Source organism: Podarcis muralis, chromosome 14, assembly GCF_964188315.1.
Source record: "Podarcis muralis chromosome 14, rPodMur119.hap1.1, whole genome shotgun sequence".
NCBI classification, from domain to species: domain Eukaryota; kingdom Metazoa; phylum Chordata; class Lepidosauria; order Squamata; family Lacertidae; genus Podarcis; species Podarcis muralis.
Genome location: NC_135668.1, coordinates 42,230,597 through 42,257,458, shown reverse-complemented (window position 1 = coordinate 42,257,458; position 26,862 = coordinate 42,230,597). Strand labels below are relative to the sequence as shown.

Sequence of the window (26,862 nt, the reverse complement as noted above, 5' to 3'; positions counted from 1 at the left end):
TTCCCGCATTTCGCTCCATTAGCACCTCTATCCTTTAACAAAAACAGAGAGTAAAAGGGAGACCCTCGAAGCTCTATGACTGCAGAGCGGCGCCTCTCTATCCCTTGGCGCCTCTATGATAGGAGTAGGCCCGATGCTGTCGGATTACCACCCCCATCATCCCTGGTGGCCAAGCCGATGGGGGAGTCTTAGTCCGGCAGCACTAGCAGAACCGCAGGTCCACGCACCCGGCTCCGTGGCAGAAAAATAAATAAAACAATAACAATTAAATATGCTAATATTTATTTCCTATCTCTATGGTGCTGCCCCCCGGCGCGTCCCGATGACGCCATCGAAAGGGGGCCGACACGCGCGCCGTTGCGGGACCAGCCGTTGACGCCGCCTCCGCGGTTCGCCTTTCCCGACGCCCGCGATGGCTGCCGTGGAGACGCCGCCCGCTGCCGCGCCAGGAGCTGCGCCGGCTGCCTCTCGCAAGCGGCGGCCCAAAGCGCAGTACGTGCACGCGGCCAAGCGGGCCCGGCCCGGCGGCTCCCGCCAGCTGGAGCCCGGCATGTGCGGCATCCTCATCACCTGCAACATGAACGAGCGCAAGTGCGTGGCCGAAGCCTACAGCCTGCTGGGCGAGTATGGCGAGCAGCTCTACGGGCCCGAGCAGGTAGGGAGAGGACTTTTGGGTTTAGACTAGAGGAAAGGGGAGCAAGACGCGGCACGATTGGAGCCTATAAAATTAGATATCGCTTGGGAAAGTGGGGGAAAAGAAGAACCGTCGGAATCGTAATATCCTTATGCAAATCTGTGGTGCAGCTGCTTTTGGAATAGAACGAATTAAGTACTTAACCCGAGGTACCGCTGTACTGTGTCTTCTCCCCTCGAAACGGATATTGCTGGGGAAGCTTTAGAAAAGGGCGACCAAAAAGGATCAAGGGAATGAAGCAACGCCCCCGTGAGGAGAGGTTGCAACGTTTGGGATTTTTTAGTTTAAGAGAAACGGCAAATAAGATGATAGAAATTCATACAGCTCTGCGTGGTAAAGACAAAATGGCTAGAGGAAACTTTCCCTTACTTAACACCATTAGAAATTGTGGAGACCCGAGTTTAATTGTTTTAACACAGCGGTATTAATTGGTTTTTTTAACACGGCTGTGTTGATTTTTTTTTTTTTTAAAAGAGACCTATCGAATTTGTATAAGAATTTAAGCTTGTACCCAGCTCTAAAGAGGCTTTCCTCACATTTTGAGTTGATACGGAAGGAACAGGGGGGGGGGTACCCATCCTTCCCTACCGCTCCCTGAAGGGGTCCGAGGCGATGGCCCCTGCAGTGCCCAGCCGGCCTTGAACCCTCAGCCCCCGCACCATTGCATAGGCACCACACTGTACCCCTGCCTTGTAAATAAAAGGCTCTCTTTCCTGTCTTCACGCGGGCGGAATAAGCCCCATCTTTCCTATGCCTTTCTCTCGCCCTATTCCTAACGTGAGTCTGGAAAGCATTGAAACCTTTAGAAATTGATATAAAATCAACCACAACTCCGATTTTCTCCATCCTGGTGACATTCAACTCAGTTGCCTCTGGACTCCATGTTGCTACCCCTACCTCCATAATCTTCAAGACGACAAGTCACGTACACAGGAACTTCTTAATCCTGTCAGATCGTCCTGCCTAACCCTTCCTCCGGGCAATACCAGGTGGCAGACGATGCATATCACTGTCCCATTGTCCTGCCACCACCGGTACTCAAGAAATGTTTATTTATGTATATCCCTCACTCTGCACATTCCCCCCTCCCTTGTCTTAAATGTTAATCAGTGTAACCCCACCTCTCTGTAAACATATTCATGACGTGTGTAATATATTCATGATGTAATCCATGAAACCCAACCTTCCCAAAATGTATTCATGACGTTTCGTGCACTGTATTCTGGGACTTGGAGGGAACTTTTAAAAGTCTATGTCGCCCCATTCTCGGGGTTCAATCTCGCCTTGAACCTGTTGCGCAATAAACTTGGATCTTCTACAGTTTGCTCCTGCGTCCGGCTGAGCTCATTTTCTTCCGCAGGGACCCACGGACTTAGTCCGATGAGCTGGGTGGCAGAGCAGCCTCGCACCCAGATTTTGCCGTAACAGATGGCGCCCGAACGTGGGGCTTGCGGTTCTCCCGAGCTGCTGACTGGGGGCCCCGAAATCTTCAGCCGGCTCCGGGCCATTTTGCCTGGGAAGACCCTTTTGGACCCCCAGCCATCTCCCGGGCGGTAATCGAAAGCCCTAGGAGTTCAGCCGGGGAGCAAAAGAGGGATCCAGCCGGCTTATTCATCGATCCCGGGATCATCATAGAAGACGCGTGAGTATAAGGAAAAGGAAAAAATCCAGTGCACTGGTGGGAAGGGGGTGGAAGTCTCCTGGCAACTGAATTCTCTGCCCTCCTCTCTATCGCTCCTTCTCGCCTGTCTCTTGGTCCAAGTGGTGAGAGAGACCGTGGACCGCTGCTCAACCCGAAAGGGGGGTTCTGAGCTCTATCTCTTTTCCTTAAAATCTCCAGCCAGCCGCACCAATTGGGAGCCCGAAAGTAAGACGGAGAGACCCGACTTGAAAGATAGCCGACTCTCCGCAACGGGCATCCCAGTTGAAAGCAAGGGGTTGGAGCTCTTTTTCCGATCTTCCCGAGCGTCCTTCCTAGGGGGCAGGAAGTGGTCTTGCTTTCTATCCCAATCCCAGCCGCACTGGTCGGAGCCACGTAACACGTGTATCGTGCGTGAGCCCGCTTCCAAAAGCAAGGGGGATTTTCAGTTCGAAGTTCTATCCAGGGATCACCCGATCTGGCACCGCACGGCGCGGGCGTCCAGTAGGGCCCCTTTTCCTGAGATTGTGACGATAGATAAGGAGGTTGCCAGGAGGGATAGCCCATGAGGAATTGGGCGGGATCGGCAGAGTGGAAAGGGACCCCAGGTTATTGATTAAGGAAATCGGAAGGAAATATGAAATACCGGATAGCTAGAGCTCTTTAAAAACTCTCTCAGAAAGTTGCCAAGCGACTGATGACCCCTCTTTTCCTATAAATCCTCATGTTAAGTATACCAATCTCCTAGACCTACCAATCCTCACCGACCCCTTCTCTTTCCCTCTTTCTGTCTAGACACGCGTGAAACATAAAGGGGTACCCCGTCAACCAAGCGTTGTGAGCCCTACCAGTTTGATTAACTGGTGGTGTGTTTGAAGAGGCAAGGAGGCTCATAAAACCATGTGGGACCTTCCTACTAATTTCACTTAATGAAGCCAAAGGTAGTGGCCCAACTCCTTGCAATAACCAACTAAAGGATGAGAATATATATGTTTACATGTTGTCTGTTATGTGTGCTGTCTGTTAATACATATATGAGAATATGTATGTTTACATGTTGTCTGTTATGTGTGTTGTCTGTTCCTTCTGTCTCTGGCAGACTGCCTTTCTTAAGTGTGCATAGTTTAAACTGCAAGCTTGCTTCAAAAGTTAAATCTAAGGAAGCCATGCTGGATCTTAGCAGTCCTAAATAAGACAAGATGAGAATGAAGTGTGCAAATGTTTACCCCACCTCTTGCTTTGCCCCAACTTTTGAGATTGTGAGTCTACAGTCTTATTTTGGAAGGTGCTGATAACCAAATGTTTCTGCTGCAAAAGCCTAGTTGAGCCAACTGCTCTCTCAAGCTAAAATGCAGTGTATGTACTTCATTAAGCATATGCCTATGAAGGTATGGTGTTCCTTCTAAGAAAATTATGTGAGTCCAGTTTTAACTTTGATTTGGTTGGACAGAAGAGTTATTGTAAAGCTCCTGATATCAGTCTCTATAAGACGTCCTGGCCTCTTTTCTTAGAAAATGCCCCCCTGTTTCATTCTGTCTCTTTCAGGGTTTTTTTCCCTCTTCTTCTGTGCCAGGTAAATTTACTTCCGAGTAAGCTTCCTTTAAAGGAAACTGCAAAGGTGGGGGGGCATAGATTAGGCTTACTATTCCTCTGCAAGTTCAGGAAAAATTGTTCACTCTTGTATTCCTTTAAATCAAATCTATGGCTGTTTAAACTATGCTTTATAAGAGATCCTCTCCCTATCTTAGGAAAAATGTTCACTTCAGTCTTTAAAGATAATTTATCTAGGAACTTTCACTCTTTAGTCTAAGGAAGTAAACTCTCACTCAAACTAGTTGGGTACTTTTATTTTCCTCTTCCTTAGTACATGATAGGCGCATGGTTTGTGATAGGCGCATGGCTTGTGATCTCTTCCCCAGTTGTGTCTGTGTACATAAGTATGTGTGTGTTTCTGGTAGTACAAATCTTGCTATGAACCCTGTATTTTAGGGTTGGACTAGATGACCCCAGGTCCCTTTCAACTTTCCCAATTTGTGGCTGATGAGTTGAAATTCAGCCCAGATTTGCTCTTTGTTTTTTTAAAAGGTGTGAGGTGAAGCCATGATGTTTGAAGCAGAACTGGTGATATCAGGCATTTAAGTGATTACAGTGTTTATCGTTTTGTCTATTATTTACAAAAATCAGACTTAAAAGTCCACTCAAAGTTTAAGCACATACAAATGAATAATCAAGTAGAATTAGCCTTGACCAATCCTGTAAATAAAGGGCAGGAGAAAAATTTGTCTGCGAATGGTAAGGCTGAACTGACTGAGAATGTTTAAAATCCTATGAATTCTGACTGGCCATTTTTACTCATAAATAAGAGAGCGGTTGATTGTTCCGCGAATGACCAGATAAAATGACCAATAATGATAGCCCTTTCCTGTACATAAAGGAAGCAGTCCCTTTGCTTGGGCTGAAATTGCTAGCTTTGGTGAATACTTGAATTGCTGAGTTTCTCTTTTTTGCTTTAAAATCTAACCCTATTTTTTAAATCTACTCCTTACCCTTCATTTCCTTTATTCAAATGGTAATTTTGCCAAAAGATGCAACATTTCAATAGTATAAAAGGTTTGCTGAGACATGAACTCCACACATGCACAGAGACTAGATCAGCAAAAAAAAAAAAAAAAGGGATAGGAAAAGAAATGAGAGAGAGAGAGAGAGAGGAAGGAGGGGGAACTGTGGGGGGGGAGGAGGTTTTTTTTTTAATGTAAAACTTGGAACCATTGAGAGAAATCACCCTTAATGTGTCCCAAGTTTGAAATCTTAACATGCCAAATTCTTTTCACAGGTAAATATCAAAGAATTCCACCCCTCAATGGGATTAAAATCACAGACTTTGTTTGTCTGCATTTTAGGAACAGCATTTCCTGACAGGCTTCTCACATGAAATAATTTTTCCTTTTAACAGGATATGTGAACCCCGATAACAAAGTGTTTGTCCCCTTTTTTCCTCCCACAGCGACTTTCTTTCTATTCCGTGAAACAAGCCTGAATCTCTTTGTGGCTTTGACACTTTTAAAATTACAAATAATCTGTTTTCCATTTATTTAATCCGTTTTTCCATGATGTCTATGAAGTTAATCGAAGCACAACCAAACATTGTTTGTGGAATGGTATTTGTTTACCTTTTGCCTGAGCATTTCTTATTAATTCTATCATTTTGGCTAGTGCAAGGTACTTGCACAATTTTAAATTAAGTTTCCCCCCATTGTTTTCCCAATTTTTTCAGTCCAGTAGCAATCCGTGTGGTTTTGATAATATCTTTGTATTATTTAATAATAATTCTTTTCTAAGTCTGATGTCTTTGTGTCAAGTCTGGTTTCATCTGACTGGTAATCTAATTTTTTTTTCTTCCCTTTTTTTTTACCTTTGTATTTTTACAGTTCTCTTTCTAGACTAACCGTGTTTTAAGTCCCCAAAACCCTGCCCCCTTACAGGATATCACTTATACAGATGTGCAATGATGAAAAGCGGCAACAACCCCTCCCTCAACTCGGTTCTTCGCGATCACAAGACCTGCACAACAGACGCCAGAGTGCCCACAGCTATCTCTTTCAAAGGATGTAGACTGACGGGGAAGAGTTGAATAGCGAGGACATTTTTTCACTTGAACCTCAAGCCTCGGTGCTCCAGGGATTCAAAAGATACATGCGTAAAAGATCACAATTATGTCAATATGCAAATGATATTTAATTAGTTGGTTTTGTGTATTATGTGTTATTATGTAGGAATGTTGAAGTGTGTCTGATTATGTGTTATCTCCACAAAAGAAAAATTTCTGTGTAATGTAACATACATAACTATGAACAGCAGAAGGATATGGCTTACACCCCAAGTCTTCATGGAGGACTCCCATATATTACAATGCTTTCCCATATATTACAATGCTTTCCAATAGAGCAGACTATACTTAGATCAAGTCAACTGATGATCATATTTCCTTGTCCCACCTGGCACTCTGAAGAGTGCCAACCTTCCCTACCCATTTATTTATGCATTCAATGTTTTTCTATATATGAAGTTCCCAGATTTTACTATTTCTTTCTTTCTGTTCCAGAAAACTATTTCAAATCTTTTCTATGATTTCCCTGCATCTCTTGCAGATTCAGTACTGTCTTCAAGTAGCAATTGTTCTGCATTTATTTACTTATTAATCTTGGTTTTCATCTATAGCTGCCTAATCTACCACAACCAAGTATTATTATCGGAACCATATTTTATCAGATAGATTTGAAGCAACACTCCTTATTATTATTTGAGATGTTTTGATTAGGATGCCAGATGAAATTGGGTGTAGATCATGTCAAAATTTTATTTATTTATTTGAGGACACGACTACCATACGTAATATTATTATTGGTAACAAGAAAATTGTATATGCCTTGATGTAGCAAGAATGGTCCCTTATAGAGTTAAATTGACTCATTTGGACAAATGCCCCCTTAGGAATGGCTTTGGTTTTAACATATTGGTTTTGAAAAGTTGAGAACCATGGGGCAAGATAAATTCAAATTGGACTCTACCGGAATTGGGCACGTGTATCCAGGCTGCAACTAGCTTTTGGTCCTTTAAGAGCAAGTGGACAACTTTCCATGAGTGTGGGACCAGAGCCTGCAATAATGAAAACCCTATAGAAAGACCAAGGCGAAGACATATCTCTCATGATGTGTCCAAGCCTGGTCAGCTATGGTGGTTGCCAGGCGACATGGTTAAATGAAAGCCCTGAGGGGATTCAGCAGGATGTGTTACCGTACCACTATGCCGGTGTGAGACCACAGAAGAGCTAGCTTGGCACCTGAAAACACAAAAACGGTGGGGCTAAAAAGCAAACTGCATTTTTTTTTCAGTCAGTAGTGGACCTTCCTGCTAAATGTAAAGCATACACCACTATTGAAAGTGTTTGAAAGAGCTAGGGTGCCACAAGTAATTTTATTCGTCCGTGTTGTTCCCTCTTTTGCTGCCCACTATTCCCACTCACAGGGCACCCCTACATTCACCGAGATTTAGGGTGCGGAGAAAAGATTTGCAAGTTCTTGCAGAACTTTAATGCAAATCTATCTCCGAATGGGGGACTGATACGGAAGGAACAGGGGGGGGGGTACCCATCCTTCCCTACCGCTCCCTGAAGGGGTCCGAGGCGATGGCCCCTGCAGTGCCCAGCCGGCCTTGAACCCTCAGCCCCCGCACCATTGCATAGGCACCACACTGTACCCCTGCCTTGTAAATAAAAGGCTCTCTTTCCTGTCTTCACGCGGGCGGAATAAGCCCCATCTTTCCTATGCCTTTCTCTCGCCCTATTCCTAACGTGAGTCTGGAAAGCATTGAAACCTTTAGAAATTGATATAAAATCAACCACAACTCCGATTTTCTCCATCCTGGTGACATTCAACTCAGTTGCCTCTGGACTCCATGTTGCTACCCCTACCTCCATAATCTTCAAGACGACAAGTCACGTACACAGGAACTTCTTAATCCTGTCAGATCGTCCTGCCTAACCCTTCCTCCGGGCAATACCAGGTGGCAGACGATGCATATCACTGTCCCATTGTCCTGCCACCACCGGTACTCAAGAAATGTTTATTTATGTATATCCCTCACTCTGCACATTCCCCCCTCCCTTGTCTTAAATGTTAATCAGTGTAACCCCACCTCTCTGTAAACATATTCATGACGTGTGTAATATATTCATGATGTAATCCATGAAACCCAACCTTCCCAAAATGTATTCATGACGTTTCGTGCACTGTATTCTGGGACTTGGAGGGAACTTTTAAAAGTCTATGTCGCCCCATTCTCGGGGTTCAATCTCGCCTTGAACCTGTTGCGCAATAAACTTGGATCTTCTACAGTTTGCTCCTGCGTCCGGCTGAGCTCATTTTCTTCCGCAGGGACCCACGGACTTAGTCCGATGAGCTGGGTGGCAGAGCAGCCTCGCACCCAGATTTTGCCGTAACAGAGTTGACTTGACTAACAATATGTGTGCATGTGTCTGTAAAGTTCACAGATCAAGATGAGAGCAGACTGTCAGGAAATGAGGAGGAGGACGACGATGCTGAAGCTGCATTGAAAAAAGAAGTCGATCAGATTCGCACCTCAACAGAGCAGAAGCTGCGACGGTTCCAGTCGGTGGAGAGCGGTGCCAACAATGTAGTTTTCATTAGGACACTGGGCGTAGGTAAGCGTGCATGGAATGGGAAGAGGTAGCAGAGAAAAGAAGTGGCTTTGCTCAGTTTTGGGACTGGCATCTCCCTGTGTTTGCGCCTAGACTTCCATGCCTTTAGAGATGCCCTTTCTTCACCCAGAGGAATGAATGAAAAGGTCTCTCTCACTGCCTTCTTCTTGCAGAGCCTGAGAAGCTGGTGCACCACATCCTGCAGGACATGAAAGCCACCAAGAAGAAGAAGACCAGAGTCATCTTGCGCATGTTGCCTGTTTCGGGCACCTGCAAAGCTTTCCTGGAGGACATGAAACAATATTCAGAGACCTTCTTTGAACCTTGGTTTAAAAGTCCCCGTAAAGGCACTTTTCAGATTGTTTACAAGGCTCGAAATAACAGCCACCTGAGCCGGGAAGAAGTCATAAAAGAACTGGCAGGTAAGTGATTTATTTTCTAGTAGCAGGAATAGGCAGAAGGTAAGTCAGGACCTGTTGAGGATCTCTGGGTGATTTGTAGTAGGGTTTCTGACTCCCAGTTGTTTAATAACAGCAGCAAAAAATAGGGTGATTTTTTTTCTTTGCTTTTAGGTTGCTGAAACAAAGCAACCTTAGGGCAGGGGGAACAAGTGGGATTTGTGTGTGAAAAGGACTGGGGGCTCTATTCTGAGACTGAAAACAGATTCCAGGGCACCATTTTCCTTGCCTCTGTCATATCTCTCAGCCACTATTTTTCACTTGACTTTGGTTGCCAGATTTTTTCCGGTCAGGCATGGGGAACTGGTGGCCCTCCTGAACATTGGCTGTAGTAGCAGGGGCTGGTGGGAGTTGGAGTCCTTCAGCTTCCCTATCTCTCTTTTATATTTTCATTTCTAACTTTAGTGCTTTCAGGGTGGGGTGGAACAGTGGGTTGGACCCAGACTAACAATGCAGCCCTCTTAACATAACCTGCTTGGAAGTAAGTTCCATCAAGTGGGCTTACTCCCAGGTAAGTGGGCGTAGGGTTGCAGCCTAAGCTAATTGAGTTCCTGTTGATTTCAGCAGACCTGTGGGCAACCAACTTAACTGTGTATTTTTAAAAATATGTATCCTTAAATGTGAGCCCCATTGAGTTCAGATGGGCTTGTTCCCAGGTGGAGGATTGCAGCCTTAATCTGGATATAGTTCCTTTGTATGGGAGAGGAAGGTATTAAATACTTAAGCTGAAATAAAATATGTGTGTGTCTCATCATCCCAAGTTTGGCCATCATCATCAGGCTGTTCTTAAGTGGCCGAAGATGAAAAGATGATGGATTGCTAAAGACATGCAGCACACAGTTAAACTGCAGTTTACTACCACAGGAGGTAGTTATGGCTACCAACTTGGGTCACATCCATGCCATACATTTATGGCACATGGTGCCCTCCCAAAAATCCTGGGAACTGTAGTTTGTTGAGGGTGCTGGGCATCATAGCTCAGTGAAGGGTAAACTGCAGCTCCCAAGATTCTTTGGGGGAAGCCATGTGCTTTAAATGTATGTTGTGGATGTGACTTTGGATGGCTTCAAAAGAAGATTAGAAAAATTTGGAGAATAAGATTATGTTCTACCTCCACTGTCAGAGGGTGTATGCCTTTGAATACCAGCTTCTGGGACTCTCAAGTGGGGCGAGTGCTGTTGTGCTGAGGTCCTGCTGGTGGGCTTCCCATAGAGGCATTTAGTTGGCCTTTGTGAGAACAGAATGTGGGGTTAGATGGGCCTTTGGCCAGATCCAGCAGAGCTCTTCTTCTGTCCTTAGTCACTTAGCCCTTATGGGACACCATCTCTTCATTTGTGGCTGATCAAAAGTATTACTCTCCAAGCTTATCAGATGGCTTTCTGCCTCCCCAACCCTTCTTTGTTGCCTTGGCAGGAGTTGTTGGCCATCTCAACCCAGAAAACAAAGTTGATCTGAGCAACCCCGAGTTCACCATCGTGGTGGGGATCATAAAGAACATCTGCTGCTTGAGTGTGGTGAAGGACTACATTCTGTTCAGGAAGTACAACCTCCAGGAAGTGGTGAAGAGCAAGGAAGGGGAAGGGCAGCAGGATGCTTCCAAAGTGTCCCAAGAGGGGGGCCTGGATGGGGGGAAACCAACTGAGGAGGAGAAAGTGGAGGAGAAGACTGAGGTGGCAGAGGCCAGCGACAATCACAAGGACTAGGACCATTAATGAAACTTACTGGGGGAGAGACTCTGAAGGATGGCTCTCAATGAAGTGGGTGTGGGTGTGGGTGTGCTTTAATTGTCCTTTATAACTCTATGGGAGTTAGGCTGTTTAGCCAAACCACCAATCTGCACAAATCGAGGAGGAACATCAAACTATGTTGCCACAGACTAGGAAGCAAGGGAACACCCTGGACCTTGCAAACAGGAGAACAGAGCTCTCTGATCAGAAGCCGCAGCCAAACCGAGAGCTCCCTTCTCCTGTTTGCAAGCTCCAGGAAGCTCCAGGAAGCTCCCTTGCTTCCTAGTCTGTGGTTACAGTAGTTGGGTGTTCCTTCTCGATTTGTGCAGATTGGTGGTTACAGCCAACCACAGTTTGACCCCAAACCTGGATTTGAACACATGGCTTGAAATGGGTTTCCAGTTCTGGAGAGGGAGTCGGAGCATACAAAGGAAGAGTTGAGAGCTGGTGAGCCCCAAGGCAGGACCCTGACAGTCACACTGTGCTTTAGATATGAAATCTGAACCAAGCCTCTAGCTCCAGTCCAGCAAATGTGAGTCTCTGTAAAAATGTCAACGAGAGAGGTGAAACTCAAAGCATACCAAGGCTTGAGTTCCTTTTGACAATGAGATTTTGGCCTAATTTTGCTGAATCACCCCCCCCCATCAACATTAACTGCTACTTAAAAGGCGCTATTTCTCATTTGCTGTTGGTGTTAAATCCAGACACAGGCAGCATCTCTTGTATGGTTGTTTACAGACAAATAACACTATCTGTGTGGGTTCTTGCTGCCTTGTTTGGTAACAACTGTTGGCCAATATAGGGCAAGCATGCTATCTTCAAGCCAATGAACTGATGCAAACCATAATCAGATTTTCACACTGGCCTGGCCATGGCTACATGCTTCAGATTTCTAAACTATTGTGAATCCAGAGTTGATTCAGGATCTGGGACAAACACTTCCTAAAACCATAGCAGTGTGTGGTGGAGAGGGAGCAGGTTTTTTTTTTTTTTAAATGCCTAAAAAAATACCAAGTTTTATAAAAACCTCGTGGGTAGTATATACCTTATGTGTTGGTAGGGATTTATTAGCAGCTAAATTAGGGATGGGGAACCTGTGGCCCTGCAACTTTTGCTGGACTACAGCTCCCATCATCTCTGACTATGATGGGCCACATGGGCTGGGGCTGATGGGAGCTGGAGTCCAGGAAATACTTGGAGGGCCACAGTCACCCCCCCAACCCTGAAGTAGACAAAAGATCTGAGAGTAAGTTGAGAGAGAAATGAAACTGTATTGAAATATGTTTGCAGAGATTGGGAATAATCCTTTTGGAGTTGTTTCCACAGGCAAGGTGGGCAACCTTTAGCTTATGTGTCTGGCAGCTAACAGACCAGCACAGTTCTCCACCATCTCTGCCAATGGGTGCATTGTGTCCTCCTCCTAGACCTGGTGGGTTCTAGCCACCTTGTGCCAAGCAGCGTGTTGGTGAATGTTGCTTAATGAACCCACATACAGGGTAAGGTAAGGTGAGTTTGCTCCAGGAGGATGTTGTAGCCAGATAATCCAGCATGGGTGACTGCCTTTCCTAAGCAAAACCCTTTTCTGAAGATTGAGAAAGAAAGGAGGGATAGGAGAAGCATAGATGCCTGTGGTCTCACAAGCAGGGCCACACAACTCTGGCCTTTGACTGATGAAGAGCAGGTCTGTATGAAAGGCTCTTCTGTTCCGCAGGCCTGGTTTCCTGGTGGAGCCCCATAACACCTGGGTTCCCAGTTCCCAACTACCATCAATGCCAGCATGGAAGCTGCAGTCCCAGCAACACCTGGAGGGTCAAAGGTTTCCCACCCTGGCTTCAGATACATAGTATGCCCCCTCCCTGAAGCACCCACATAGGTGGAATGCTGCAGCGATACCTCATCTAACCCTTGAAAACTAGGAGAGCCAGCCAGGGTAGTCTCACATTTGTTTCCGTAGCCCATGGAAAAGAGCAGCACCAGTGTCTTGCATTTATGAGCAAAGGGCTGCCCCGCAGCAGCCAGTGTGGGGTCGCTGCATCTACTTTCCCATTAACACTGGGCCACACTGTTAGAGGTGGGAAGTTTAAAGGGGAATGCCTGCCCTCCATTTAGCGGGCAGCTGTGACCCTAGAGATACGGCCTTGTGGCCCATTCGTGGGAAGGATCTGCCACTGCTTTTCTGTCTTGGGCCATAAAATTTGCCCCAGCCATTTCCCAGTTTCTGGCCCATCAGAAAATTGGAAGAGTCAGCTCTCTGTCACATATACTGCCAGGCAGTTTCAGGGAACTTGCTCCCAGAGCAACAAAATCCTTGGCTGAGCAGCTGAAGGGTGAGGGCTGTGAGCAGACAGAAACTCACACCTCTTTTGGTTGTTAGGGGAAGAAATTATTATAGGCCTGGGAAAGTGACAAAATAGGCCTGGAGTAAGACACCAGAGCATTAGTTCTACTGGGGAGCTACAAAAAGCATTTTTTTGTGGGGAGAGGGTGGGTATTTCCTCTAAGATTGAAGGTGTTGTATGGGGCTTGGGAAGGGTTCTTTTTTTAAATTGGGTCTTGCAGTGTCATTTTAAACTTCGTTTTTTAAAACAAGTTGCCTGCATGAGTTTGGCTTTAGTTTCGATTTGGAATTTCCTTCTCAGAGAAGAATCCTTGTAGTAGAAGAACATCTGAGACAGGTTAAAAAAATAATGATTCTGTTTTGTATATTGTCTTGTTTTTGTACATTTTTTTTTAATTAAACTGATTTTGTTTCAGTTTGAAGCCATTCCTCTGTGATTTTTTTTGTTTGGTCGAGGGCTAAGTATACTTTGTAAAATTACAACTTTAAAAAAAGGAACAAGCAATTTCAGTGTAATGTTGCTGTCTTATATAAAAGGAATACATGAAATGGGATAAGGGCAAGAGTCCGTCTAGCTCAGTATTGCCTCTTGGATCACAGAATCATAGAATGGTAGAGTTGGGAGGGATCCAAAGGGTCATCTAGCCCAACCCCTGCAGTTCAGTGGTACAGCTTATAGCATGTGTTGCATGCAGAAGGTCCCAAGTTCAAGCCCTGACATCAGGGAGGGGCTGCGAAAATCTCCTGTCCAACATCCTAAAAAACGTCTGCTAGTCTGTGTCTAATTCTAAGTGAGAAGGTCTTACTCGGTGTAAGGCAGCTTCCTACGTCATTTCAAAGGCAGGGTAGGGAACCTGTTGCCTTCCAGATGTTAAACAACAATGCCAATTGTCAGCTGATCACTGACCATTCTGGCTGGGGCTGATGGGAGCCAGAGTCCAAACAACATCCAGAAGACCACAGGCTCCCTATCTGTGCTATAAGGCATTTTTTAAATGACAGGGTCAGGTCTAGGCTTGTATGCACCACCCATATTCTTTCATGACAAATTAGCCCAGAGAAGCCTTCTAACAAACCACCCCCTCTAAATAGTAAACAGGTGGCAAGTGCCAACAGGAAAGTAGCCAAAACAGGACCACTGGGAAACAAAAGGGTGTGACTGTCACAAATGGTGGAACTTCAAAGGCTGCAGAAAAAGTACAAAAGAAAAATCCGTTTTCTTTAAAAACAACAACACTTAAAGGGGTGGGGGAATTGCTCATGCTCACCCCACTCTTACAGCTGATCATATCCTGGAACCCTGAACTGGGGTACTTCTGATAAAAGCTGAGCATCCACTGGCTACAGCATCTTGTTGCAGCCCCTGCTTGTCCTTTTTAATCTGAACCTTGCATGTGTTAGGTACCATTAAATAGTTTGGAATCCGGTGATCACTTTTAACATCTGCCCACATTGTGACCTAAATACTCTTAAAACTAACACAGTTTAGCGCACACTTGATTCTACACATTTTAAATGCCAGCCTAATGCTGATGGTGGAGAACTCTTGCCTTAACCTCAGCACAGAACTAAATGGGTCCCCACTCCTTTTTCCTCAATACATTTCTTCGAATTTTGCCTGTGATGGTTTTTGGCAGCTCTTGGACAAATTCCATCTGATGGAAGAAGGAGAAAAAAAAGAAGCACCAGAATTAAATTGCAAATGCCTATAAACGTTAAAGTTAGTAAAATCGGAGTATGCTATTTGGCCACTGAAGGGGTGAAGCTGAAATGGGAACAGCAGCCCTGCTATAGATCAGACCAAAGTTCCATTCAGCCCAGCACCCTCCTTTTCCTGGTGGCCAATCAGATGCCACCAGGAAGTCCTTGATAAGGCACAACACAGTAGCCCCCTCCTAAGGAACTAGTATTCACAGACCTCCTGCTCCTGACCACAAAGGCTTCACTATTGAGAAGCCTGTCCATATTAAAAGCAAACATGGATATTATTTGGGATCCGTTTTTAACTCACCTTTCTAGGATATTTGTATGGAGCAGTCACCTTTTTGACATGTTCTTGCAGCTCAAGGGTTAACTTCTCAGGGTTGTGTGATGCAAAGGAAGGAGATAAGACCACAAAAGCTTTCACCACCTAAGGAGGATAAAAAACAATCAGTACATGTTGCAACGTTTAGTTGATAGAAAGCAATAAATAATGAAAGGGGAATGTTTTGTTTTTTTAACGTTCAGGAGGACTTTAGGACCATATGGAGAGGAATTTAATTCAGGAACAAATTTTGCTGTTTCTGTACCAGAGCATGGGTTGTTCCTTCGCCCATTCCCCCTGCAAACAACAACAACTTGAAAATTGCTAAGGGTCTTGGTGGGAACTGAATGCTTTCCATGTTTAGATGTTTTTCCATTGCTGCCTTAGAGCATAGTGAAGCTGTCCCCATCCTGGTGCATTTAACAGGTCCCCCTGCCATCAGCTGTTTACATCAGCAGGGCTTCATTAAAGTAAAGGTAAAGGTACCCCTGCCCGTACGGGCCAGTCGTGACCGACTCTGGGGTTGCGTGCTCATCTCGCTTAAGAGGCCGGGAGCCAGCGCTGTCCGAAGACACTTCCGGGTCACGTGGCCAGCATGATGAAGCTGCTCTGGCGAGCCAGCACCAGCGCAACGCACAGAAACGCCATTTACCTTCCCGCTATAAAGCGGTACCTATTTATCTACTTGCACTTACGGGTGCTTTTGAACTGCTAGGTGGGCAGGAACTGGGACCGAACGACGGGAGCTCACCCCGCCGCGGGGATTCGAACCGCCGACCATACGATCGGCAAGTCCTAGGCACTGAGGTTTTACCCACAGCGCCACCCGCGTCCCCACAGGGCTTCATTCATATAATTCATTTCTATTTGTGTACACACAGGTGGGTTGGGCATCTTTACCCTACGAAAAGGCATCAAAATCTCATCTAGAGACAAATTAGGAGCAACTCAAGAACTCCAACTAGGGAGAAGCTGGTTTGAGAAACAACACATCAAACAGGATACATAAGCCTTTTGGATAATGTCATGTGAACACATAAAGAACCCAGCACTGTAAATGCAGTGAGTGCGAATTAAAAAGGAGTGTGAACACAGCCCAAGTCACTCTCCTGCAGGAACTCCAACTTAGCATCTTCCCCTCTTTCTCAGAGCTTCCTTTGTTCCTGTGTAGAATCATAGAACTGTAGGGTTGGAAGAGACCCATAGGGTCAACTTGACCAACCCCCTGCAATGCAGGAATCACAGCTAAGGAATCTCTGGCACACGGTTATCCAATCTCTGTTTAAAAATGAAGGAGAGTCCAGCACCTTCCGAGGGAGTCTATTCCACTGTCAAACAGCTCTTACCATCAGAACGTTCTTCCTAATGTTAGTCGGAGTCTCCTTCTAATTTGAATCCAGTGGTTCAGGCCCTACCCTCTGAAGCAGCTGCTGTTTCCCCAATGCAATGTCATTCCTATACTTTCCCAAAATTCCCAGTGTTCCCACTGATCCAAAAAGGTTGGTAACCCTGTATACATGACACCATGCAAAGATGGGAACATTTGTAGTCTGCAAATCCTCTGTCAGCCTCTGCCTTGTAAAGGTACCCCTGCCTGTACGGGCCGGTCTTGACAGACTCTGGGGTTGTGCGCCCATCTCACTTAAGAGGCCAGGGGCCAGCGCTGTCCGCAGACACTTCCGGGTCACGTGGCCAGCGTGACAAGCTGCATCTGGCGAGCCAGCACAGCACACGGAACACCGTTTACCTTCCCGCTAGTAAGCGGTCCCTATTTATCTACTTGCACCCGGGGGTGCTTCTGAACTGCTAGGTTGGCAAGCGCTGGGACCGAGCAACGGGAGCGCACCCCGCCGCGGGGATTCGAACCGCCGACCTTTCGATCGGCAAGTCCTAGGCACTGAGGCTTTTACCCACAGCGCCACCCACGTCCCTCTGCCTTGTAGACAACCATAATTCCCAGGCCGTGCATTAAATAGGTTCAGCATTTCATTACCTCCCCTCTGACAGGATCTGGACTGCTCACCACAGCCGATTCAACCACTGCTGGGTGCTCAATCAGAGCACTTTCCACCTCAAAAGGCCCAATACGATACCTGGAAGCAATAACAACAAAAAGGCCAGTTGACTCTGAAGGTGACTTGGAAACTATGGCTAATCCAGAATGTAGTTGCCATACTGGTGACAGGGAGCGGACACAGGGACCGTTTTTTCATGTGTAAGCATGGCAGCCATTTTGGGCGCAGCAATCTTGTGTGACCTCACGCCACAATCTCACCTCCCAAAAGCACTTTATTTGGGGCCGCAATCTTGTGCAGATCACGTGACTCACCCGGAAGACCTGCGTCCCAGTTTTGGGCCTGGACATGTTGGAGGGTATGGTGTACTAGTAAAGCTGTTTTATTTCATCAGGCCTTGGGCTTTGAGTCATCTATCTGCTTCCTGGTTTGTGTTCTGTTTCTTTATAATTAGCCATTTCCCCTTGTACAATGGTACCTTGGGTTACAGATGCTTCAGGTTACAGACGCTTCAGGTTACAGACTCCGCTAACCCAGAAATAGTACCTCAGGTTAAGAACTTTGCTTCAGAATGAGAACAGAAATTGCAGGGTGGCGGCGCAGCAGCAGCAGTGGGAGGCCCAATTAGCTAAAGTGGTACCTCAGGTTAAGAACAGTTTTAGGTTAAGAATGGACCTCCAGAACGAATTAAGTTCTTAACCTGAGGTACTACTGTACTTGCTTTCTCATTTTCCTGTGTATTTTGTGCATTTGTATCTATTGTCATTTTGCTTTAAAAATCTGTTAGTTGTTTTGAAGGCTAACCAGTGGGAAAGTGGCCTAGAAATATTAACAAATACTTGCTCCTCTCTGTAATAACACATTCTGCAATGTACAAACCCAGAAGAGATGATAACATCATCGGATCGCCCAACAAACCACAAATATCCATCTTCATCCATTAGCCCTCTGTCTCCAGTAATGTAGAAATTCCCACGGAAGACTGAAGCATTTTTCTCTGGATTATCCTTACAATAAACACAATGATATATCTATGTGAATCAGGAGTCACCTAGGAAATAATTCCTACTTCTCCAGTAAAAAAGGTAAAGGTAAAGGACCCCTGGACGGTTAAGTCCAGTCAAAGGCAACTATGGGGGTACAGTGCTCATCTCGCTTTTAGGCCAAGGGAGCCGGCGTTTGTCCACAGACAGTTTTCCAGGTCATGTGGCCAGCATGACTAAACTGCTTCTGGTGAACAGAGGACCGTGATGAGTGCCAGAGCGCACGGAAGCGCCATTTACTGTACCTTCCCTTCGCAGCAGTAACCATTTATCTACATGCACTGGCATGCTTTTGAACACACTTAGAATTGAGGAATTTCTTAAGTTATGGGGGGAGTGGGGTCATTTTTTGCAATGGCCCCCTTAGGCTGCAATCATAAGAACATGAGATCCTGCACAATCCAGACACTGCCACATCTAATCCAGTATCCTAATATAAGGATATTGACACCACAATGACATCAGGTGACCCATTTTGCTCTCTGTGCTGTACTATTCAAGCTCTGCTGGTCAGCTGATTATAAGAACTTGCACAGCGCTACACAAGTCTCTTTGGCCCAGCCACAAAGTGGCCTTGTGGACTAAATGGGTAGGCTTGGCAGGCCTATTTAAACTCACAGGCGAGAGTTTCCCCACCCCTGATTACGGTGGTAAAAATCTTGCCATCGCATTGCAATTACATTGACATACAGAGAATTGCTACTCCTTACCATATAACAAGAGAGAGAAAACCAAATGGCCGATTTGATTTGGTGTACAGAACTAGAGAGGGGAAAAGAACTCGCATCTAAATTTACCGTGAAGCAAGAGAAAATACAAAATGGCCACTTAGATTTGACATACCGAAAATTAAAAGGGGAAATGTTGCGTTGTATATAAATCACTTAACATGTAGCGAGAAAAACAAAACGGCTGCTTTGATTTGATTCCCGGAAACTATACAGAGGGAACTGTCTTGCATAGAAATGAACTGCTTACCACATAGCGGGAAAAGAAACAAAATGGCCTCTTGGATTTTATTCTAATGGCAATGTCTCCTTCTTCCCCACGAGGCAAAATATTGCCGTTTTCATCTATAATCTAGAAAAAAAAGGCAAGTACAGTTATGGTTTAGAAGGGGGGGAGGAAACACCTCTAAACACACAGATATCATTACTGCTTTCTTGAAACTCTTCTTCTTATTTCCATATTTTCACTAGACCCACCTGACAAATTAGCTGCACTCTTACCTGAACATCATATGGTGGAGCTGGTGTACCCATGGACCCAGGTTTAATTTTCTTCCCTTTCTCATTTTGCGATATAATGCCCTGCAGCAAACAAAAGTTTTCAAACCCTTGATCATCTTTGCAAGTTGCATTTTTATTCCACTTTAAAATTTCGAGCAGATAGCTCAGTTTGTACAGACCTGTAACAGAACCTTCTCAGCGGTGGCTCCCCATTTGTGGAATGCCCTCATTATTAACATTCCTGTTCACCCAGGAATTTGGTGGCTGTCAATTTGATACTGTCTTGGCAACTCTGAAATTATTGTTTTAATGATTGCTTTTAAATGGGCTGTCTCTAACGAAGTTCCCCTCAGGGTAAACCAGTTGAAATTACTGGGCATGGCTAATTGAGGTCCATTTATTTCAATGGGCGTACTCTATGCAAAAACTAGGCTCCATTTGCACTGTGCATTGAAAGCAGTATTATACCACTTTAAACAGTCATGGCTTCCTTCGTAGAATCCTGGCAGCAATTGTTCATTAAGGATGATGAGAGTAGTTAGGAGACCCCTCTTCCCAGGGAACTATGGGAAATATGGTCCTGTCCACTACCTTGAGTTCCTAGGAAGGAAGATGGGATAGAGATGCAACAAATTAACTGAACACTTTATGAAGGATGATGGTTATTATGACCTCGGTTAAGCACATTCACTCGGTTAGGGTTGCACTGGATTGAGCATCTCCAGTTTTGCTCCAACAACAAAGGATGTTACATTGTGCCCTGGTTTCTTTCGCTTGCTATGCTGACCCACTAAATTGGGCCTACCACTTCAGTCTGTCCATAGCCTTCGTAGATATCCAGACCCGTCTGCCTTTTCCATTGCACCATCACCTCTGGGTTGAGCGGCTCCCCTCCTGTCAAACAGTGCCTCAGGCTCTTGAACTTGTAGCTTAACAGAAACAAGAGGAAGAGGTTTGAGTGCGTTCCTTAATTATTATTATTTTTTAAAATGTCACTGGGCTCCATTGAAAATGGATTCTCCACATGAACCAGGAAGTGTCCCCTCTAGACAATGGAAAAGCTCGTCTTTTCTTATCTCTCTGGCTGCCGGACGCCATCAGGCGATTGAATGCACATGCATACTCCGCCCGTTTCTCTCCCACCCGCCCCCTCCATGCAGCTCTGGGCACTGGCAACCCACGCTACGCCACGGGTGATGCCGTGTTTTCCCCCACCAGCACATTGGTGCACAGTGCGCTAGATGCAGGATTGCAGCACTTTGATGCGCACGCTGGGAGGATCATTGTGGTGGGCAGATACAGGTGGGGGGGTTTCCATTCCAAGGCTGGATGGCAATCACAAAAGAACGCCTACGTTCCCGATGCAAAACAATAACGCAGGGTACCTGGTGAGATCATGCTGCACCAACATGCGATAGGCTGTCGGGGCGCTGCACACTGTCGTTATTGGATACTGGGAGAGAGTCTAGAAAAAGTAGGAAGGGAAGAGTGGGAAGAAAAGCACAAATTCACAATGAAAAATATATTTCGCTTTGTGGGTAACAAGAGCTTATTTTGAGCCTTCCCTTTATCCCAAGAGCCCTAGGAAGAGTTCATTATCTCTCTGCTCCACAAACCCATTTTATCCTCGCAACAATTCTGCAACATGGGTTAGGGTAGGAGTTAGTGACTGGACCATGAACCAGTGAGGTTCATGAATGCATGGGGATTTGAACCTACATCTCCCAGGTCCTAGTCTGAAACTCTATCCACTACACCAGGGTTTCCCCAACTTGGGTATCCAGCTGTTTCTGCACTACAGTTCCCATAATTCCTTACCACTGGTCCTACTACCAATGGATGACGGGAGTTGTAGTCCAAAAATTGCTGGAGATCTATGTTTGGGAAACACTCCTCTATAGCATACTGTTTTATAGATATTAATAGATATCATGTGGTGTATATGCTGCCTTGATAATTTTTTTAAAATAGAAAGTGCAGTTTATAAATTCTCAAATAAATAAGTGCATCTCAAATGGTAACATAGTAGGTAGTGGGGCAATTTCTCAGTTGTGCTGGAGCAAGGCTGGGTGAAAGCCCAGAGCTTCAGAACCTAAGAGAGGGATAGTGACTGCTTTTCAGCCTGAGGGCCACATTTGCTTCTAGTAAACCTCCTGAGGGCCATAGGCCAGTGTTGGGTGAGGCTGGGGGCAAAAATGATCAAAGCAACAAATGTATTTTTTCCCTTAACCACTGCACTGTAGGCTGGTATCCACATGCTGGCATATTCCACTGTCTGTCCTCCATCCAGCCAAACAAGATGCATTATCAATGTTCAAGGATCCATTCCCAACCAGGAAAAACACTGTGAAGCAGGGTCAGGAAGTGGTAGGCCAGGGGAGAGTTCGAAGGGCCAGACAGAGAGGTCTGAAGGGCCACACTGGCCCTCTGGCTGCGACCTGCAGATCACTTCACTTGGTCAAGGCTCCATAGACTGGGGTGTGTTTTTTTACCCAGTTGGCAGAGAGCGTGAGATATAACTTACATCCCCCAAGATAGGACTTATATTCTTACATTTAGGAATTCTCTCGGCTCAAACTGGGGCATGCTGTGTACAAAGACGGTGACGCCTCGAAGCCATGGGGCAAAAACACTCCCCAGGCCTGCTTTCACCCAGCCTGTATCGGACATGTTCCAGATGATGTCTGAAGGCCTTATATCCAGCCAAGACCTGCAAGAGACAGAAGTTGAGAGATGGGAGTCTGCATTAATACACACAAGAAAAACTGTGTCTTTCACTCTGCCCAGAGACTCTCAGAGAGGATATGGGATACGGAAACGATCAGTTGATGGGTGGCAGCCTGCAAACCTCACTTTCTTTGCCCACCAGGTTCAATTTCTTCACCCTTGAACTTGGGGATGGGGAAGAAAATTGATTCACTTTGCATTTAAAAGTTGAATTTACCAAATGCACACTCTGGGAAACAAAAGGCAAACCAAAACACCACTATCCTGTAAAAGCCTCACTTTTCCGAATTTTGCAAGGCAGCTCTCCAACCCAGCAGTGTGTACAAAAAAAATGCATTACATTTGGGTAAAGTGTGCACATATAAATGCACATATTCACGTAAACAGTATTCAAAATGTACTTGTCAAAATGTGTATATTTGTCAAACTAGCATACAAAATTGTGTTTATTAGGAGAAATTGGCACTGAAATTGTCACAATGCTATTTTTTTTTTTAAAAAAAATTCAGATTGCTGCAGAAGTATGGAGACTGGATTTAAGACTGGAAAAATGAGAAAGTGAGAAAACTGAAAAATGATTTGTCTATCCCTGCTCCAGAGAGAGAGAGAGAGAGAGAGAGAGAGAGAGAGAGAGAGAGAGAGAGAGAGAGATTGAGAGAGAGTTTAATGCATTAATGCTTCCTGGAGATTTATAAAAACACAAGCGTGCTCTGGTCCATGGGGTCACGAAGAGTTGGACACGACTAAACGACTAAACAACAACATACCTTCCGGATAATGCCAGTCCAAGAGCTAAACTGCTTTGGGAATGCTCTGCCATTTTTGGAGACCCAGTAGTTCCACTTGTGAAGTAGATCGTCATTGGTTCATCGCTCTTGGTTTTCACGCAGCTGTGATCAGAAGGGGCCACTCTTCAAGAAAGGGTGATAGGTTAAGGAAGTGAACGTTCAAGTCTTCTGTATTTAAATGTACAACAGAGGGTGCAAACCAGGCATAGGCAAACTCAGCCTTCCAGATGTTTTGAGACTACAATTCCCATCATCCCTGACCACTGGTCCTGTTAGCTAGGGATGATGGGAGTTGTAGTCCTAAAACATCTGGAGGGCCGAGTTTGCCTATGCCTGGTGCAAACAGATGCTATAGCAGGGGCCAACCTCATAAGTGCCAACTGTGGGAGCCTATTAATGTGGCTTTGTGTCGCTCATGCAATTGTCACATGAACCTCCTGTGCCAATGCTCATTCTCAGACACTCATGAGCAACTGTATGCTTCTGAATACCTCTGCTTGGGAATCGCAAGTGAAGAGAGGGCAACTGAAATCAGGTTTTGTCTGTGGACTTCCCATGAGGCACCTGGTTAGCCACTGTGAGAACAAGATGTTGGATGAGATGGGCCTTTGCTAGAGCTTGTTGCTGGTTTGATGGTCGCCTGGACTTTACCACCCGCCACCACCAATATTCTTGGAAGTAGTGGTCGGATCAGGGAAACTGCCTGCCATTTTAACTTCCTATAATGCCCAAGAGCGATGCTACATCAGGAGCTCTGAGGAGTTGTGGTAAACTTATAGGGCAGGTGGCTTTCCAACCGCAGTTTTGGTCACCAGTCATACACTTCAAGTACTATTATGCTCAGTCAGTAGAGCATGAGGCTCTTAATCTCAGCAGTGGCAAACTTTGACATTTCAAATTTCAACAGTGCCCTCTGTGATGCCAAAATTCAGTGCCCGCCCCCACCTCTCGCCTTCCGTTCTAAGTCATTTTTGCGGTGTCCTCTCGGCTCAGTGCCCAAGGCGGCCAAACTGGGTGCACTCTCCTAAATCTGCCTCTGATCTCAGGGTCGTGGGTCTGAGCCTTTCATTGGGCAAAAGATTCCTGCATTGCAGGGGGTTGGACTAGATGACCCTCATGGTCCGTTCCAACACTATAATTCTCTGATTCTATAATATTATAAACAGCCGTTCCTTCCCCCAAAAAATCTGTAAGGTGTTAAGGGTGCTGAGAATTGTTAGAAGACCACTATTCCCCTCAGAGAACTACAGTTCCCAGCATCCCCTGGAAAGAGGAATTGACTGCTAAACCAGTCTGGGAATAGTAGCATTCTGAGGGGAAGAGAGGTCTCTTAACAACTCAGCAGCCTTAACTACATTTCCCAGGATTCTTTGGGGGAAGCCATGACTGTTTAAAGTGGTATCACAAAGGGGCCACATTCAGTAACCTGAGGAACGTGCATGTTGAGATGTGGGCTGAGCCAAGCATTGCCAGTTCTGGACCCTACCTGGACATTTCTCCTGCCGTATAAATAAAGCCACTGTTACTCACTCAAGCAGCTCCTTGAAGTTCAGCCAGCCCCCCCTCCTGCCTTCGGAGAGCAGCAACTTTGTTTTCAGAAAGGGGCAAGAAGACGAAATGGAATCCACTGCAGGGGTCAAGATGTCATGGGTAATTATGCATTTGGCCTTCGAAACCTGGAGTCTGTACTGGATATCTTTGGCCGTCAGCTGAGGTGTCCCTGGCATGAACACAATCCCTAGAAGACCAACACATTCAAAATGGTGTTTAGGTTTTATGGGATTCACTTGTGTTTTTACCTTATTGTCCCACTTTTCTTCCTTTTTTAGAAAAAAAAATATTTTCAAAGTTTCAACAAGGAAAAAGTTTCTCTCTCTCTCTCTCTCTCTCTCTCTCTCTCTCTCTCTCTCTCTCTCACACACACACACACACACACAACCATGGTCATATCAGTACCTTTATGGGGTTCCCTGAACCTCCAGACTTCCCTCCACCTCTCTCTTGGCTTCCAAAATTCACCTTATTAAAACTGCATGTAATTACATTTATCCAAATTGTCATACTTCATTTTTATCCTTTGTTATTTTAAAAAACAAGTGTTATGTAAATCCTGCAAATGTTTTTAAACTTTTTCAATGTTCTTTAATATTATATTCTATAAAGTTATGACATTATCTATTAAATTTATTATCTTCTTGGTGCCCGATCTTCCTGGTCAGCCTTGCCATCTCCACATAGTCCATCATCTTCATTATCCATTCTTCTTTCGATGGGACTTTTTCTTCTTTCCATCCCTGGGCATATAGAAGAAAAGTGGGGGGACGGGACGGGACTATACACCCACTTTTCTTCTAAGACGGAACGCAGGCCCAGACCTGCTTAGCAGTGGTGGAGAACCTCTGGTCCATGGTCCATTTTGTGTCTTTGTCTCCTTTTTAGATGCAGCAGCCAATTTATGCCATACTACACACAACCCCACAGCAGCCATTTTGTGACTGGCACCCACAGCAGTTTCTCGAGTTTCCAGAGCACCCAAGATGTGCTTACCTGACCGAATGCATGCCACATTCAGCAGCCACCATTCTGGGACTCGCGGCAGAATGAGAACCACTCGGTCTCCTCTTTGCAGACCGCAGGGGCCAGAGAGCACATTGGCCGCTTTCCGTGACAGGACTCCCAGCTCCTCAAAGCTCCATCTCACTTCCTTCCCTTTGCCGTCTATCCACCAGAGGGCTGGATTGGATGCCCTGCTTCCATCCTGCAAAACAGCATCAGTTTCACGTTGTTCTCCAGTTTGTGGTAGAGACTTTATGGATAAGGTTGTATCATACAACAGCAGCCCCCTACCCCCCTTTGCAAAAAAATTAAGTAAGTCTCCAGCCCTTTTATCAATACGTAAATGCAGGCTGTGCAAACAAATTGGAACGAATGCTCAGTACAGTCTGGGCACAATTTAATCACCATGTAAGCTTTGTGTAAGCAACCTTCAGAACAGAGCAATAGTAGTAGCAGCAGCGGTAATAATAACAACAACAATAAAAACAATAACAATAAGTTGTTATTGGTCACTCTTTTTTTAACCAAAGTAACTAAGTGACTTACAGTAAAAACAAGCAAGCAAACAGATAGGTTAAAACTGGAGAAAAATAAAACAAATAAAAATCAAAAAGCTGTTTTTTACAAGCTAGAACAGGGGTCAGCAGACTTTTTCAACAGGGGGCCGGTCCACTGTCCCTCAGACCTTGTGGGGGGCTGGACTATATTTGGGGGGGGGGGAAATAAATGAATGAATTCCTATGCTCCACAAATAACCCAGAGATGCATTTTAAATAAAAGGATACATTCTATTCATGTAAAAATACGCTGATTCCCGGACCGTCCGCGGGCCAGATTTAGAAGGCGATTGGGCCACATCCGGCCCCCGGGCCTTAGTTTTAGATTAAAACATCCCATTCACTCCAAGAGACCAAGGCCAAAGACCTGGTGAAAGAAGACTGTTTTTGCCTAGCTAAGCGGCTAAGTGGGTTGAGGGCTCCCGGTCGCCTTATCTTTTGAGACACTTAACTACTCTTTTCTGAAGGTTACAGGGGATGCAATTTGGCTAAAAACTGGTGGAGGCCAGGAATGAGACATCTCTCTTTATTGGATCCCCCTTCCTCCCAAATTCAAGCACTGTCTTGGCATATTACCCCAGTAAAGCAGGAAATCGCTACCCTGAGTGGGAAGAAAGGTTACCTTTTCCGCTTTGGACCATTGATCCAGCACATCACTTGCAAAATTAAAGTACTCTGGGACCTCCTTGCCACCCCGGTTAATAGCTTCGTATTGTGAAAGGTCAAGTGAAGCAAACCTCTTGTTGTCATTCTGGACTGCCCTGCAAAGTGATTGGCAGCTCCAGACAGGCCTGAGTGTTTTGAGCTTGAGTAAGATTTGCATGTTGCAATGTGAGTGGGCCTGAGAT

General features: G+C 45.4%; 2 protein-coding genes across 2 annotated transcripts; one reads left to right on the top strand and one right to left on the bottom strand.

Annotated features, from left to right (window-relative positions):
* Positions 1–37: 37 nt before the first annotated feature.
* THUMPD1 (THUMP domain 1 NAT10 acetyltransferase adaptor) lies at positions 38–13,495 on the top strand. The gene is made up of 4 exons (XM_028706147.2): positions 38–655; positions 8,376–8,553; positions 8,724–8,972; positions 10,422–13,495. The coding sequence occupies exons 1-4, from the start codon at positions 413–415 to the stop codon at positions 10,709–10,711; spliced, it is 960 nt and encodes a 319-aa protein (XP_028561980.2). The 5' UTR covers positions 38–412; the 3' UTR covers positions 10,712–13,495.
* On the bottom strand, positions 13,282–26,862 carry LOC114584347 (acyl-coenzyme A synthetase ACSM4, mitochondrial-like). Its single transcript, XM_028706146.2, has 13 exons — positions 26,637–26,862; positions 25,449–25,659; positions 24,432–24,639; positions 22,881–23,024; positions 21,940–22,096; positions 20,772–20,851; positions 20,192–20,315; positions 19,387–19,467; positions 19,136–19,237; positions 17,994–18,121; positions 17,093–17,192; positions 15,085–15,204; positions 13,282–14,728 (listed from the first exon to the last, which is right to left on the bottom strand). The coding sequence occupies exons 1-13, from the start codon at positions 26,835–26,837 to the stop codon at positions 14,642–14,644; spliced, it is 1,743 nt and encodes a 580-aa protein (XP_028561979.2). The 5' UTR covers positions 26,838–26,862; the 3' UTR covers positions 13,282–14,641.